At 38.7% G+C, this 16,787-nt stretch overlaps 1 protein-coding gene across 1 annotated transcript in view; it reads left to right on the top strand.

Annotated features, from left to right (window-relative positions):
* Positions 1 to 15,884, top strand: part of STAT4 (signal transducer and activator of transcription 4) — a 37,982-nt gene extending 22,098 nt beyond the window's left edge. The window contains exons 10-23 of the mRNA XM_059476429.1: positions 605 to 664; positions 1,455 to 1,472; positions 1,553 to 1,646; positions 2,566 to 2,610; positions 4,799 to 4,882; positions 5,151 to 5,249; positions 6,504 to 6,639; positions 8,027 to 8,079; positions 8,908 to 9,002; positions 9,546 to 9,682; positions 10,098 to 10,289; positions 11,496 to 11,562; positions 12,037 to 12,145; positions 14,284 to 15,884. Of these exons, the coding sequence (XP_059332412.1) occupies positions 605 to 664; positions 1,455 to 1,472; positions 1,553 to 1,646; positions 2,566 to 2,610; positions 4,799 to 4,882; positions 5,151 to 5,249; positions 6,504 to 6,639; positions 8,027 to 8,079; positions 8,908 to 9,002; positions 9,546 to 9,682; positions 10,098 to 10,289; positions 11,496 to 11,562; positions 12,037 to 12,145; positions 14,284 to 14,310 (1,216 nt within the window). The 3' untranslated portion in view covers positions 14,311 to 15,884. The remainder of the gene's footprint in view (positions 1 to 604; positions 665 to 1,454; positions 1,473 to 1,552; positions 1,647 to 2,565; positions 2,611 to 4,798; positions 4,883 to 5,150; positions 5,250 to 6,503; positions 6,640 to 8,026; positions 8,080 to 8,907; positions 9,003 to 9,545; positions 9,683 to 10,097; positions 10,290 to 11,495; positions 11,563 to 12,036; positions 12,146 to 14,283) is intronic.
* The last annotated feature ends 903 nt before the right edge of the window (positions 15,885 to 16,787 follow it).

Here is a 16,787-nt window from a genome sequence, read left to right as displayed (position 1 = left end):
GGTTCTGTATGCATCGAATTCTTGTATGCATGACTTTACAAACTGAGTAAATAATGATCCTTATCATACAAGCCAAAAATCAGAATACTCAGAGCCACTTCTGCACAGAGGACAAAGAAACAGCTGCATTCTGGGGGTCTTGGGTGAATCACAGACAAGTTCTTTCTCTCCCAGAAGGTCCTTCCCTGAGTTTGTGAAAGAGCAAAGGTTGGAGAGGAACTCTCATTTCATTTCCACCTTGCAGCACAAAGTTCATGGAAGGCTGGTGGTGAGAAGAGGTACATGAAGAAAAGCACACACACACCTGTGATGCAGTCAGAGATCATACAAATCCATTTCCTAATTATTTGGTGTCACTCCAGCCACTCCCTCAAACACATGCTAACTTTTCCACACACATAGAGGGAAGGTAGGGCACCCTCTGCACAGGAACAGCCCAGCTCTTCTTTCTGAGTATACAACCCTGTAAATTGTATTGTAATCCTAGATGCCTAATCTGTTTTCAGATGACAGTAATTTCTGATACTTTACTCTGGAGCAACCAGTCTAGTGTTTTCTGGGGAGACATTTATTAATATCCACTCTCTCATTTTCTGTTTTGAAGGTTGCTAATTAAATTGCCGGAGCTGAACTACCAGATCAGAGTGAAAGCAACTATTGACAAGTAAGAAACTTAAAAGTGAAGCTATTCTCTTACTCCCTACAGAGACAGCACAGTTTTTTTCCAGTGGCTACCCTATCTGATTTTTAAACTGCTTTTAAAAGGAAAAGGAAAAGAAAATTTTGAAAACCACCAGTGAAAACATCATAGTAACAATTCTTTTTATGTGGAAGACTTCTTTTTTACAAACAAAGCTGCTAAGTCTAATTGATGGTTTCAAATTAGAGGCAAGAAGTCCATTTAAGATTTGTCTCAAGACAGAAAAAAATTCAGCAGACTGATACAGCAGCATTACACAAAAGTCTGAAATCAAACTATATTGCATTTATGGAATAGTTAGTTTTGAAATAGCTCTGAGCTCTCACAATGCAACATCCCCAGCCCTAGGTATCAGCTACCTCCCTCCTTCTGCAACTCCCTAAAAACCACCTTGGCTGCATGGACGTAGATGTGGGCCCACAAGAAAAAGGGAAAAACCCCATGAGGAGGGAGCAAGAGAAGCCAAGGCTGTTTCTCTCTGAAGCCTTATACTTAAAAATAAATGTCAAGATAAAATACACTAAAATAAATAGCAAGATAAAATACACTACCTACATATGGCCAGATGCAAAGTCCAAGTGGACAGTATGAATTTCAGTTCTTCAGTTTAAAAACTGTAGCTGTAGGGTCAATACAAACCAACTTTGAGCAGGGAAAATCTACCATCTCAGATATGCTTCTCAGTACAAGTTCTGTCTTACACATTTACTGATTCACGACCCCTTTCCTCTTCCCCACCCCTCTTCTCTTTTAGGAATGTTTCAACTGTAAGGTAAGACAATAAAATATAATATTTATTAATTTTTTCCAATACACTGGTATTTGAGTCCATAACTGTCATGTCCTGTGCAGTAACCGTAGATTTGTTCTGTGTGGAACACATGTGAAAGCCATGAACATGGATGAGTCTGCAAATGGGAGCTTGTCAGTAGAATTTCGACATTTGGTAGGTTTGACACTTTTTTACTATTGTAAAAAACAGTACTTTTTTACTGTTGAGAGTAGAGAAATAAAAGATTCTTTAGAAACTCTGGAAGGAGAAGTGTATTACTGTCAAGGCCACACTCATTTTCTTTCTCTTTGTACAAAAAGATTACTCCTAGAACCTCTTTATGCCATTCTATACCTCATCCACTCTCTAAAATAAGACTATACATTTTCACAGAAATGAGAAAGCAAATCCTAATTACCACCAGAAAAGGAAAGAGTAATCCTGCTGAATTAAAAAGCTTCACAGAAACTCAGTTTGGTTAAAAAAAACCTCAAACACCAAACCAACAACAGCAAAAAAATAAAAAACAAACCAAGCAGAAAAACCCAGCACACAGAACAAGCAAACAAAAAACCTTAAACCACACCACAATTTTCTAGGGGAGATAGAATTGAATGCTTGAAATCTATCAGAAATTAATGCCTGTGATAAAGCCTCGTGAGAGACTAGAGCAGTGTTTGTGTAACTTCTCTGAGAGCCCAGTGAGTCTTGCATTGTGACTATCATTCTCTTGCCTGTGGTAATTTTGGGGCTTAACCACAGATGCAGTGCATCAGTGTAGTTTTGCAAAAGGAGATTGAGATCGATGGTTTTAGCTTTTTTTTTTTTGTTTTGTGGGATACACTTGGCAAGCACCCTAATTAATGCTTTGTTGCATTAACTTAGTTTCCTAAAAATTCTTTAAAAATATCAAAAGACCCCTCACGGAACAGAATTTTCAATGTGCAGTGTCAGAGTCTTCATTAGACTTCATTTGCATATTGCAAATAAAATCTTATTATAACTAAGAACATCCTGGTTATAAATTACGTTCTTTATATGTACTTCTGTGTATAGTATCTCTGACATATAAATATTGCTTTGCTTTATACAGCAACCCAAAGAAATGAAAACAAGTGCTGGAAGCAAAGGAAATGAGGTTTGTGCATTTATTTTGCATGTTGTTTTTGCATACTCTCACAAGTATTTCAGATTTGATTTTATTCAAGTCAAAGAGTTGTTATATTTTGAAACGTATACTAAGTACAGGATCCAATAATTATGTGAGTATAAGTGTGATGAGAACTCTTTGGAATTACTCAAATTGTAATTGTGGGCCTGAAGTCTGTATATTGAAAAAGTTACAATAAAAGGTAGAGAGTTATATTCAAATGAGTGCATTCCACTCAAAGGTTACCTTTCTGGTCATTTAGACTTTGAAAAAAAAAGAAAAAACCAAAACCAAATAAGCTTTTAAAGTTTTTTTTTCTGTTGTTGAAATAATTGTTTCCTACAGGAAAAGTCCTTTAAATATATGTTCTGCTGGTCAGGTTCAGAGCTAAAGTCAGGGTGTCATTATCTTTATATCAAAGGGGTTTGCTGCCTCAGCCGGGATCAAAAATGTGTCTAATTTACTTGCACTTGTCCCAGCCTGGTCGTAGGTTCCCCTCTCGTGGTGACTCTGTGTATGGCATGACAGCACTAAATCCAGCAAAGCTGAGAGTAAAGTTGTTAAAAAACAAAAAACATATATAAAAATAAAATCATTCACATCACAGCCCAAGTAGCTGTATTTATACAAGCACAAGAGTTATTTGCAGTGTTCTTTAAGTACAAAGCAGAAGGTGTGATGAGCATGAGGAATTTGAGCAAAACCTAAAGCAGAAGATTCATGTGCCCCTTTCACACACGTTTCTGAACAGAACAACTCAGCACCCCATTAGCAAGACTGAAACTCAAAGCTCACCTCCCCGTTACTTTGCTGCTTACAAAATCACTGACACCACAACAAGCAAATCCAAAAATGTAGGTTAAGAAATGTTGGCAACTCCAGTTTTAGCAGCATTTTCCTCCCATTTCTACACATTGTGCCTTTAAAACTATATAAAGCTATCATAGGGCTGTGGAGAATTAGGACAGCTGGACTGTGACCTGGTTCACTGCTGATTTCCTCAACCAGAGCCTCACCTTGGCCAAGTCAGTCTGTGAAAATGGTTATTAGCAGAACAAGAGTTGGGATTTTCTTTGTTAACAGCAACTATAATGCTTTCAAAACTTGGTTTGTTATAGGGTGTTCAGTATGCTAAAAGTGTAGTTAAATATAACTGGCCTCATTAAGAAAAAAGTGGAAGTTTTCTATTTTAGATTTGTTCTTTCATGCAGATGTATCTTTTTGCCTAGATGGTTTTTCCATGAGAAAAATCTGCTTCTGCAAAATCATAATGGGGGAAGAAGGGTTGTTTCACCAATCCTTATCAACTTTGTGTCAGAAATACAGGTTGAGCTGGATATTTCATCATGGGAAAGCATTTTGATTTGCAGTTTTTTTTTGTTTTTTTTTTTAAAGAAAAGTCTGACAAAACAAATGCATGATGGGGAGGGAAAAGACCAACAACAAAGAAAACTGGAAAAGAACAAATATATTTTTATACTTTGAGTTCTGAGGATGGAAATGTATTTCAAGAAATCTGTTTCCTAAGAGGCAGAGATGTGGATCTTTGCAGAGCTATGCTGCTTTGTAATCAAAACAAACGCTAATACTACAAACTTTAATCAACAATGACAAACAGATTTTAGTGTTTTTCATCCAAGAAAAGCACGGGGTTTTAATACCAGATTTACTTCGGATTAATGATTTAGGCCTCTAGTCCTTCAACTAGAACCCACAGCAAACCTGGATGAAGGCCCATTTGTCATTAAAGCTGTGGCTATTTGCTTTGTTTCTGGTTTGTTTCTCCTTGAAGTTGAACATCTCTGTTTAAAGTCCAATTGTCAATCAGTCAGGAAACTTTAGGAAAAGGAAAGTTGGAGACAACCTTTATCGGACACACAAAATTATCTGTTAACTTCTTGTGTGCAAATTGTGTTTAAAAGTACCGTTTCAGAAAAAGATAAAAGTCTAGAACAAAATTAAAGGGTTCTTTTAGATTCATCAGAAAAAATACCAGACTTCTGGACTAATTTAATGTCAGAGTTGAACAAATTGTTTCCTTCACTTCTTTTCCTGTTCTGCTTATATATTTGATATGAGGTTTTTTTTCCAAGTGTAACCTCAGCAGCTGGATCAGTAAACCAGTGTTAAATGCCAGCTGTGCACTCCCAGTTTTATAACCTGGTTATTCCCTCAGGGCCCTCACATGGTGACCGAGGAACTGCACTCCATCAGCTTTGAGACACAGGTCTGCCTGTATGGATTGACCATAAACTTGGAAGTGAGTATTTGGGACAGATTACCTGGGGCAGGAGAAAAAGGCATTTTCCAGCAGTTTATAGAAGTACAACTGTGCTGGGCCACACCACAGGTCTGCCTGCCCTCGGTGAGGCCCCCAGCAGTAACCACAAGCTAACACAAGATTTCCAGAGCTTCTGGAAAAGAAGCCTGTGCTTTGGGAAGAATGAGAGGCTAAAACCCCAAAGCACAGCACAGCACTAATACTTTCCTCAGCAGCATTTACACAGGGCATTCATTCTCTCCACCAGACCAGCTCTTTGCCTGTGGTGATGATTTCCAATGTCAGCCAACTGCCCAACGCATGGGCTTCCATTATTTGGTACAACCTGTCAACCAATGATCCTCAGGTAGGTCCTCAGTATGCAAATACTGACTTTCTGCATTTTCACATTTGTGTTATTATTATTGCAATTTCACATTTGTATTATTTACATTAAGTGTAAAAAAAAAATGTATTTCCCTTTTGAACTGACCTCATTTTTGTCACGTACACGGTTATCAACATCACACTTTATTGTTGTTCTCTTTATCTTTCTTTCCCTGCCCAGCTATAAAAACCACATGCACCCTTAGCTTTTCTTTTTGCATCCTAAAGTAGTAGTTCTTAAACTAAGGAAAGGTGACCGGCCTTCTCCACAACTTCTCTGACTTCACTAGATTTAGTTTATCTTTCTTGGATGTAGCTGACTAAAACTAGACCTGTTAGAAAATAATTCTATCAGTACAACTCCAGACCAGGAAAGCAGGCATATAGGTGAATCTGTAGTGTACTTAAATTCTGCTTTCCCCCATGAATTTTATGGCAACTTGTGCTTTCTGTGGAGAAGATTATAAATGTTAAGAGCAACTTCTAGTGGCTCTAACCCTGAGCAAAGGCAGAATCATTCTTTCTAAGGCTCCAGCTGTCTCAGCACATATTTTAGATTCAGCCACTTTTGCTGTATTTGCAGGCTGTGGAACAGGGCTGTCAGTGGCTCTCAGGCTTTCAGCTGGGGATTAGTGCAGTCACACAGATGCTCAGAGCAGGGAAAGGGGCAGACAGTCTGCCATGGTGGCAGGCCAGCTGACCACCAGGCTAGACTGCATTATCACTCTGTGGTACTCCAAAGAGGTTTTGCACAGTCCTCAGTATGTCCATTGTGTGTAGAATTAAAAAAACCACAACTGAAAAAACTAAGATAAGGCAAATGATTCAACAGCACGTCACCATATCAGTATGTAATGGTTTAAAGTTTCCATACACTAAACATTAAAATATAGTGATAACATCTAGACTTTTTTTGGACAGGATGGGAGCATATTGTCACTGCCTTTACACAGGACACTACCAGAGGCATAGCAAGGCATTTTAACATCCAAGATGCACACAGGGAGTTTAGCTCTCTCTAGGAGTGTCTCACCCTACAACCCTGCTCAGGCACCCCACTGGACTTTTCTGGGTGCTGCAGGTGGGAGGGCCCACACGTTTGCCCCAGTGCTTCCCCACACACAGAGCTCACTTTCAACACTTCCAGATGCTGCTCAAGCACTTGCACCCTCCTCTTACAGCCTGATATGTATTTCATGGTTGCTATGTAAACAAAGCATTCATTCTGTTGCAGAATCTGTCTTTCTTCAACAACCCCCCTGCTGCCACTTTGAGCCAGCTCTTAGAAGTCCTGAGCTGGCAATTCTCATCATATGTTGGTCGTGGACTCAATTGTGAACAGCTCAACATGCTGGCAGAGAAACTTACAGGTAAGTGTGTAGAAATATACAGATTTTATTTGCTTTGGGGTTCTTATATTTGGTAACTACAGGTAGGGACTTCAGGCACATGTTGTGGTTTAGCACCAGCTGACAACAAAGCCCCACACTGCCACCCACTCCCCCAGAGTGAGATGGGGAGAGAATTGGAGGGGTACAGTGAGAAAAGGGTAAAGTGAGACAGCTCATGAGTCAAGCTAAAGACAGTTTAGCACATAAAGCAAAAGCCACACGTGCACACAAGGCAAACAAGGAATTCATTCACTACCTCCCATCTGCAGGCAAGTGTTCAGCCTGGAAATCCGGCTGGATTCATCACACAAAGGAGTTACTTGGGAAGACAGATGCCATCACCCCAAACATCCCCTCCTTCCTCCTCCTTATCCCTAAGTTTACATGCTGAGCATGTCACCATACGGTGCAGAATATCCTTTTGGCCAGTTAGGATCAGCTGTCCTAGCTGTGTCCTCTCCCAGCTTCCAGCACTCCCAGCCCCTTTGCTCATGGGAGGGTTGAGAGGCAGAAAAGACTTTCACTGTGTGTAAGCCCTGCTCAGAAAGGGCTAAACCATCCCTGTATTACCAACACTGTTTCCAGCACAAATCCAAAACACACTGGCTGCTGTGAAGAAAATGAACTCCACCCCAGCCAAAACCAGCAAGACATGACCTCCATTTCCAGAGCTGATGTCAAAAATGTCACAATGACATTTTTTTCTTTGAAGAAAAGCAGGCATCAGCTTATTCTTATCACAAAGTAATTCAACTTTCGAACTTCCAGGCTGCTCAACTGAAGGAAGAGGGCATCAAAGTCACACTGAACTGTGATGTTATTTTGCCTCCTTAACAATTATCTCATACATCTGAAATCAAAAGGAAGTATTTTTGCTTGCTTATGAGGTTTGGTTTGGGGTTTTTTCATTTTAAGTACCTATATTTGTGGGTCTGTTCATTTCTGGGGCCTCACCAGAGATGCTTCACTGGTGTCAGCACAGCAAAGAGGCCCTGTAACCTCAGCAAGATGAACTACTGAGTGCTCTGAGACCCAAGTGTGCCCCAGAAGGGAAAGGCCCTGGGAAAAGCTGAGAAGTAACATTTAGGCTAAAAACTGAAACTGAGCATGGAGTGTTGCAAAAACCAAGTCACAGGCTACTTTAGACAAATATTTCCAAAACTATTATCACCTGCTTCAAAAGAATACAGAAAACCAGATCTACAGTCCCTTAGCATGCCCCTATCCCTCCCTCCCCAAGTCTGGATGGATTGTACTTCTCCCCTCACCCCCTACCCAACTATACAGATATCAAGCAATATCTATTTCATAACTTCAGAATAATACATGCCCCATTTGGGGGTTTTGGGTTTTTTTCCTCTTTCAGGACAGCAAGTCAGTTACAATGATTATCAACTATCCTGGGCAAAGTTCTGCAAGGTACTGTGCCAAAAATAACACTAAACTCTTATTTCTCATAACACCCACAGCCATGCCTATCTTTGTTTCTCTGATGCTGCTGATAAGATTCCCACTTGCCATATGTGGGACTTTCAGCTCAACATAATCACATCCCGTGTAAAAATTTAACTAGGAAAAAAACACTTTCAGAAGCACAAAGCTTCTGAAAGTGTTTTCAGAACACTTGAAACTGTTGGGATTTGGGATCTCCTTAATTATATTCCTACAGATATCAGAAACTGCCATTAGAGCGTGCCTTATATATTTCTGTATATGATCAACTGAAAGTCTTACCAAACATGCAATACATTTTTCATAGAGCATAAGTAAGATTTTTCATAAGCTTAGTTTTGACCTAAATTATTTCAAGACAGTCAATATATGCAATAACTTTGATGAGGAAGAGAGAATGTATTGATAAAGAAGGGTAAGCTCCTCTAATTCATATTAACTACATTATTTAAACATGTGCAGAACCTTGGACGGACGTTCAACTTTCTCATCTTCTTTGCACTCAAAATATAAATGTATAACTAGGAAGAAACCACAGATGTGATTTTTATTCTCCTTGAAAAATTAGGTGCTTCCAATGCATATCTTAAAAATCAGTTGGTTTTATGTCAGGTTGAAAGAGAGATGTTACTCAAAACCACAGCTCAAATTGTGATTCTCACTTGAGAAAAGTAGCTTATTCTTAAGAAACTGAGAATAAACTGTCATGTGAATGTTGGGTAACACCACTCTCATGATTCTCCTCTCGGGTGTGTTGGTTTTGATTGTGTTTTGTGGTTGTTTTTTAACTGTTAGGAACATTTGCCTGGGAAGTCTTTCACCTTTTGGGTTTGGCTTGAAGCAATCTTGGACTTGATTAAAAAACACATTCTTCCCCTTTGGATTGATGGGTGAGCAACAAGGGAACTGTTGTAGATTGATCTCTCTCCACATTTTCTCTGTCCTTTACTCATCTCAGTTTTAGCCATGCAGAGGAGTATTTGCAATGAGTTTAACACTTCTGTCTCCCTTCTCCCATTCATAACTTTTGGAAATTGCTGTCAAAGGGGAACAACATGGGATCTCCTGGAAATGTAGGTTTAGATCTCTTCTTCAGTTCTGTCTGTGCAATCAAGTACTGGGATAAATTTCACCAGGGTTATTAGTACTTTGAGCTCAATGCCATATTCCATGTCTAATCACACAAAGTTTTGGTCATAATTCCCAAGCCTTATAAAGCTTTGTAACCAGGTTTTGAGCACCTGTATAAAGGTGGATTGTTCTGAGCAACCTGGTCTGGTGAAAGGTGTCCCTGTCCACAGCACGGGGTTTGGAACCAGGTGAACTTTAAGGTCCCTTCCAACCCAGGCCCTTCTATTATTCTACACATTGCACAGATCCAAGTTTGTATTTTTTCCCAAAAGTAAACCCATGATTTTCTATTTTACCCTCAGGTACATAATGGGATTTGTAAGCAAAGAAAAGGAACGAATTCTGCTGAAAGACAAGACACCAGGAACATTCTTATTAAGGTTTAGTGAGAGCAATCTGGGTGGAATTACCTTTACTTGGGTGGATCAGCTAGAAAATGGTAAGTATAATTAAATTTTTTTTAAAACCAAGCCAACAACTAAATCAAAAGTAACCCAAACTCTGCAATAGACCTGCAATACAGGAGTCGAGTTTGGTTTGGTTTGAAAGTAAAATTCACATGTATCATGTCATAGTATGGTTTTGGACAGGATACAAGTATCATAATTTCTCAAACCAAAACTCTGACATTCTACCTCTGAGCCCTTTATATTAACAAAACTCTCTATGAGGTGCACCTGCTAACTGCATACTTTAGATTTGTTTCCAAACATGCAGAAATTAAATGTTGAAAGATACTAATGTAGCTAAGAACAGGTAAAGCCTGTACAAGTGTAAACCTCAAAAGAAATGCAAAAACGTGTTCCAGCTGCAGTTGCTCATCTGCAGGTTGTGTTTCCTTTGTGTTTCTGCAGGAGATGTAACATTTCATTCGGTGGAACCCTACAACAAAGGTCGCTTATCTGCCCTGCCGTTTGCCGACATACTGCGCGACTACAAAGTTATCATGGCAGACAACGTTCCTGAAAACCCCCTCAAGTACCTGTACCCAGATATCCCCAAAGATAAAGCCTTTGGCAAACACTACAGCTGTCAGCCAAGCGAAGGTTAGGCTCCACTTCTCTATTTACCCTTCCTGCACAGCAGCTGCAAAGTCAAGAGGCAGTTTGAGCACTGAGAACAGATTAAGATGCCTCCTGTAATAGTCATCTTCATGAGAACTGTTTAAACATGTGTCTGTCATTTAGACAGCTTCATTTTGCAAATACATCCCTGGTCTTAGAGGTTACAGTAGAGGTGATGACAATATTTAAAAGAAGCTAAGAAATGGAATTTTTTTTCTCTGACTGATGAATCACAAAATTCAGTGCTTGGGTGTTTAACAGAGAGGAAACTGAAAAGTCATCCTGCTTATTGTGTTACACTGTAGCGTACTGTCTCTTTCATTTCAAGAAAACTCAGTATTTCCCAAAAAACTTGGAAGCCCGATTTTGTTTCATTTCATGGAACAATGGAACCCTAAAACAAAGGCTGCTTATCTGCACCACCTTTTCCCAATATACTGCACAATTACCAAGCTGTTATGGCAGACAAAAGCCCCTAGCAACTGCACTGGAAAATGCAAAAAGGCTAAACAAGGATGGTTCCAAATATGTTCAGGCCCACATTATTTTTTGTCCAAGTTACAAGTCAGCTCATTTTTAGATAAAATTCATTCTCGCTTAAAGAAAGCCCTCAAAGCCTTTTTTTTTAATAGATAAAACACATTCTTCTAGACTTTCAGTTTCAAAGGTTACAATTCCATTTGAACTCAAATTCCTACACAACTCAAAAATATTTGGAGGCTGCAGTACTTTTCTCCCTCTTCATTTTAACTCTGTAGACTTTGCCTAATGCTCCAATCATCTAAAATCTTACATATATGCTTAGTTTCATGCAAAAGAATTGGAACTCAGAGCACATTGCCAAAGCTATATCTGTAGAGGCAGAGCTCCAAGCCTTTGCAGAACTGAGATCTGCAGGCTCAGAGTACCAAACTTAAAGAATTGTATATTTTTTTTCAAGGCCTAACAAAATCTCTTTCATCAGTTGCACTATTATATTGTGTTTCATTTCAAGGGAGCACAGGCAATTCTGTGACTAAGATCTGAACTCAAGGACTAATCTCAGAAATTCCTCTCACTTTCATGGCTACTTATTTATGCAGGGACTTTACAATTTATTATTGCCCGCAGCACTTCTGGCAAATAATCTATTTCAAATAGATTATACAATGACTAGACAATATTTAATTTCTCTACTCTTTATTCTAGTCTCAAAGCCCTCAGATGGAGGAGGGAAAGGTTATGTTCCTTCTGTATTTATCCCAGTCTCCAAAATGTAAGTATTCTCACAGGTGTGTTACACTTTACCAGTTATTTTTATTTCATTTACATCCCATTTCTGAGTTTCCCCTGCCTCCTTTCCCCAAACTATTGGGAAATAGTTTTGCAAGGACTGCTAAAGACAAGAAAGGGAAGTAAAGGACTTCACCTGCAGAGTGCTTTTTCCATTAATGGGGCAAACCATTTGTTAAAATTGCAGATTTTATGGTACTCTGATCTACTTTTCTTTCACTGACTCCTTTTTTTTCCCCAGCAGCTGATGTCAGGGGCAAGGAAAGAGGACAAACATGACTCAATCTCCTACATTTTTAAGTGTATATCAGGTTGTTGCATGAGCTTACAGGGCCAGCAGCAAGCCTGAGTACAGGGTTAATAAACCTAAAAAACATTCATCATAGTCCACTGATATGCATAGAGGGATTCAAGTTTTTTCTTAGATTATTTTTGCTTTTTTTTTTTTTCTTTTTAGCTTAAATGACTCTACAGAACCACATTCTCCATCAGATCTTCTTCCAATGTCTCCAAGTGTTTATGCTGTGCTGAGAGAACACCTGAGTCCCACAGCCATTGAAACTGCTGTAAGTTGTGAACTTTCCCATTCATAAGTAAATATTAAGCAAACAGGATACAGCACAGATGCTGCTTCATGAAAGGCTGCTTGTACAACTGTGAGTCAGAGCTCTTTCATCACTTGCTGCATTACATTCTGAAACAATGGGGCAGATATTTCCTATTCTAAATGGTGCAGGATACTGCAAGCATCTTGAAAGCACTGGAATTGCCCGACATGCTGGGAAATGAATCATGAATGCCAAAACACAAAGATCCCCGAGTTCCTGCACAAATGAAGGCTTTACCCTGACAAATACATGCCACCTAGACTAATTCTATGGACAGCACAAAAGCCTGGACTTGCTCAGGGGAGCTGCTCAAGGAATATGATAATTTCCAATTCAGCAAACTTGCACAACTTTTTCACACTGCACGATTTTACATGAAGTTTCAAAGTACAAAATTAAAAGTCAACTAAAACAAAGATAGATATTACTTTTCTTTTTCAGCAAAGTGATATTATCTTAGTATATAGAAAGGTTAGGAAAATACTCCACGAACATAATTTTTTTTTTTAATTCTTCTTTTCCTTATTGACTAGAAATGTTGTTCTGAATCATCATGGCTCAGAGTCCTTAGAACAATGATATATAGCCAGGTGGGAGTTTGTCCAGCAGATGTTTCTCAGCAAACACAACAGTGGTTTGGCTCTAGCAGCTTTAGAAGAAAATCATCTTTTTAACATTAGCCCTTAACTTTGTGTATGTTCAATGATTTATGATCTTAAAATCGTCATGTATTTAAAAGCCTGCCAACTCCCCTTCAAATGCCTCTCTGTAAACACTTCTCCTTACCCACAAACAGAACAAAACTAAACCAGAATCCTGATTGTCAGTAATTAGAAGTACAGTTAAACTTTATATACAAGTGGATGAGTTCTTTAATACAGCAACCTGAAAATCCACTCAAGAATAAGATATCTTTTTTTTATTCTTCACATTTTTCTCCTATAGCACTTGTGACAAATTAGTTCTTTAGCTGAAAACGAAATAACCAGCCTGAATTAAAATTCTGCATTAAAACCTACCCCACCCAATCCAGGATATGTCCCCACTCATTTCTATTTTGGTTTATAACATGTGGAAATAGTTCTGACCTCCCCAACTGCACTTACGCACAACGCACACATTTGCTTCCCTGAACTTTCGTCAGAGTAAAGAACAGTTGGATTCACTTTCAGTTAACATCAGCCTCCAAACATTTTTGGTTTCTTTTTGCATGCTCAGTAAATCTCAAACCAGCTCTATTCAGAGCTTCAAAATTAGCTGTGACCATGGCCATCATTTAAGGTCAGAACCTGACAAAACGAATGTGCCTGGCAGCAAACTGCAAGTGTTAAATACAATTTTAAAGGTACCAAGATGAGTGGTTCAGTGCTGCTAGATGGTGATATTTCTGTAGGCTCTTATTAGAAAGTTCTGCTGGAAATTGCATGAGAAAAATAGTTTTAGAAGATTTTTAAACAATTCCTTCCGTCCCTTTTCCATTCAATTTACCTTGCTAAATGGAAATGAGGAAAATAGGAAGATTTTGTCTTTATCAAACTCACACAACAATCTACCCTGCTGAAGAGCTGGCTGAGTATAGCAAGCAGATAATCTGCACTATTAAAGCAATACTTTTTCACCATGAAATGCCAATAAAAAAGCATTATGTGAGATACAGAAAACAAGAGCGCAATCTGCAGCAGGACAAAATATCCTACAACTAAGTAACTCAGTTTTAGCAAGATATACTTTCTGCAGTCTTGCTGAATTCCTTTCTATTCCCCCCCAATCCAGCTTCCCTTATCCATCAAAAGAACAAGACTCCAGGAAGAACCCTGCTATACAGATCCACAGGCTTCAAGAACCACAAAGTTCATACAAAAATAAATACCATGCTTATTCTTACTGCAACAGTTTCCTACACAGCGTCTTGTAAAGAGCATTCCTCTATTTTATAAACAACTAGAAACAGGATTTTAAGATCCTTATCCGTTTGTATGACATTTTCAAAGTGACTCTGCAGTTACCTTGAGCCAGAGAAGCTTTCATCTGCATTATCTTTTGAATGAACAGCTGTGAATGCCATGAGACTAATATTTTCCTTTTTCTCCTTCTAGCTGAGTTCTCCTTACTCAACTGACTGAAGTGCACATATTGGAAAAATCAGTAATTGTGTGAACATTGGATGGGTTAAAGAAGACATAATTTTTTTTTCTGTCACCTCGAAAGTCAGCTTTTCTGGAAACCATTACATTATTCTTAGGCCTCTTTCAACAACACATAAACAAGGAATTTTCTCCCTAGGGATTCAAACAGCCTTTTGCAAGTCAGATTTGCTGTTGTCACTGAAAAAAGACCAAATCCTTTCTGGCTTGGGCATCATTTGACTTCAGTGGGGTCCCAGCAGACATAAATTTTACTTGCTAATTTAACTAATTTCCATAGAATTGCTGTAAATATAAGAGCATAAGAACAAAATGTTTTGCTTTTGAAGACAGCATATAAAGATAACTAAAGACAATGTGTTTGGAGAAATTAGGATTTATGATGTTAAATACTTTCTGCTTTTTCATAATCTTATACACCACTGATTCAAATACTATTTCAAAGCAAAGCTTCTTGTTCCCCTGACTTGCGATATTCCAGAGGTATCTGGGGATTGCTTTTCTCCAAAGATGAATTGCCATCAGCATAGATTTTTATCTGACACCACAGCAGAAGTTGTGGAAGACAGGTAGGTGAGGCTGGGGAGAGAAGGGAGTTCCAGAAAGGAAGCAGACATAAAACTTGTGGTGTTAAAAAGGCTGTCTCCATTTCTCCACTGGAAGAGAGAGTTAGTAAAACTTCCCCTCTCACAAAATAGTTGCAGAAGTAAATCTGTTTGGGCAGGAGGCACTCAGATACCCCAGCAAGTACTGTCAGAAAGTCTACAAATAAAAAAAACCCAATCTGACAGTTTGGATGCTAACTGGTCAATGGCAACAGGGAAGCAGTTTTAAAAAACATTTACTGAAAAGCTGCAGCATATGCTGACCACCTGGAAACTTGTGCTGTGTGACAGGATATTACATGTCACAGGCTCACTTAACAAGCAGGACAACTAGTTTTTGTAAAAACAGTAAATTGCCCTCTTCATTTTTCTTTCAGACGTGTTTACTGCTGAGTTTGGGTTGTTTGGTTTTGTTGTTTTGGTTTTATTTCCCCCAGTGTTATCCCTAAAACCTCTGTTAATAGAACAATAAACAGGCAACTCCAAGGTCCCTGTATTTCACAAATGCAGGCTCGACCAAAATGCAAGCTTTGCCCACACATGGTTATTGCATGCAAAGCTCTTAAAACACAAACCCTTGAACATTTGCACCTTACAGCTTTCTCAAGCAGGTATAAATGAGACTTCTGTGATGAAAACAGGACCTCCTTGAATCAGTAAGACATAGATTTTACTTTCATTTCTCCTTTCACCCATGCTATTTAGGTTAGTTGAAAGTGAGTGAGCAGAAAAAAAGTAATGAAATATTTTTGTGATACATGGAAGTGAATTTCAAAGAAACAGGCACATCTCTGTCCATTACACTGAGTGATTCAAAGCAAGCTGCATGTAAGTTCAGCAAGCATCATGCAGAAAATAAAAAAGAAGAGCAATTCTGTATATAGCTTGGTCATATCTGTAATTTATATAACCAGCATGAATAAAATCTGATTTTGGCTTCAGGCTGCATACCCGGACTCTGTGGATTTTTTCCAAGGCACAACAAAAACAGTCTTGCTGCCTTTTGGTTGACCTTAAACTGAGCTACAGACAGTAGCACAATTCCAAAGCAGGAAACATGACCTGCCTGACATCAGCATGCCCTTTCATTCTAACTTCTTCTCACAATTTTAATACAAACAAAATGGGGGATACTTTGATACTTTTATTTTTGACCACCTCAAGTTCATGAGAAGTACTGTAAGACAAGATCAGACATGGCATGAGAACCAGTCTGCTTTTTCTTTCTTTCCTGCTCTCCGTGCAAGGCAACCCTTCAAGACTCCCAAATATTAACCTCAGTATAAATGGAATATCTGAACAGCACCATGGATCAGGGTTTGGCATGACAGTTCCTGCTATTGCTTCAGAACAGATTTCTGCATAGGGTAGCCTTAATATATTGTTGAAAAGATCTGCCTTGAAATCATTTCACTGCTTTAAAGGAAGACTGGAATAATTTATCTGTAGGATGAATACATACAGTCCAAATCTCCTTCCATTAAAAAAGTGAGAATTTTGTCCTCATGCCACAATGAATAAGAACACAGCTCTCCAGTGAAAACCACAAAAACGGGGTGCTGAGATGCAACCAGAAAAAAAATCTGCTTTTAAGGAGTTCTACTAACTGTGCTTGTGTTTTTTCTGGGTTTTGCAATGACAAAGTAAAAAAATGTGACGGTTTTGTGCTTTGTCTTGGTGTGACACTGTAAGATCCTAATTAAAAAAACATAAAACCTGTCAGTTACCTTCTTCCATTGCTTTTATTCATAGACATGTTTATAGATCTACTACTCCCCAATATTTCACACCACGACATTCACCAAACAGACCTACTTTATTTTTTTCATGAAGACCTGCCTCCTCCACCTG

Source organism: Ammospiza nelsoni, chromosome 7 (genome assembly GCF_027579445.1).
Source record: "Ammospiza nelsoni isolate bAmmNel1 chromosome 7, bAmmNel1.pri, whole genome shotgun sequence".
Lineage (NCBI taxonomy): Eukaryota > Metazoa > Chordata > Aves > Passeriformes > Passerellidae > Ammospiza > Ammospiza nelsoni.
Note: the sequence above shows the minus strand (reverse complement) of the source record. Positions and strands in the feature narration are given on the sequence as shown.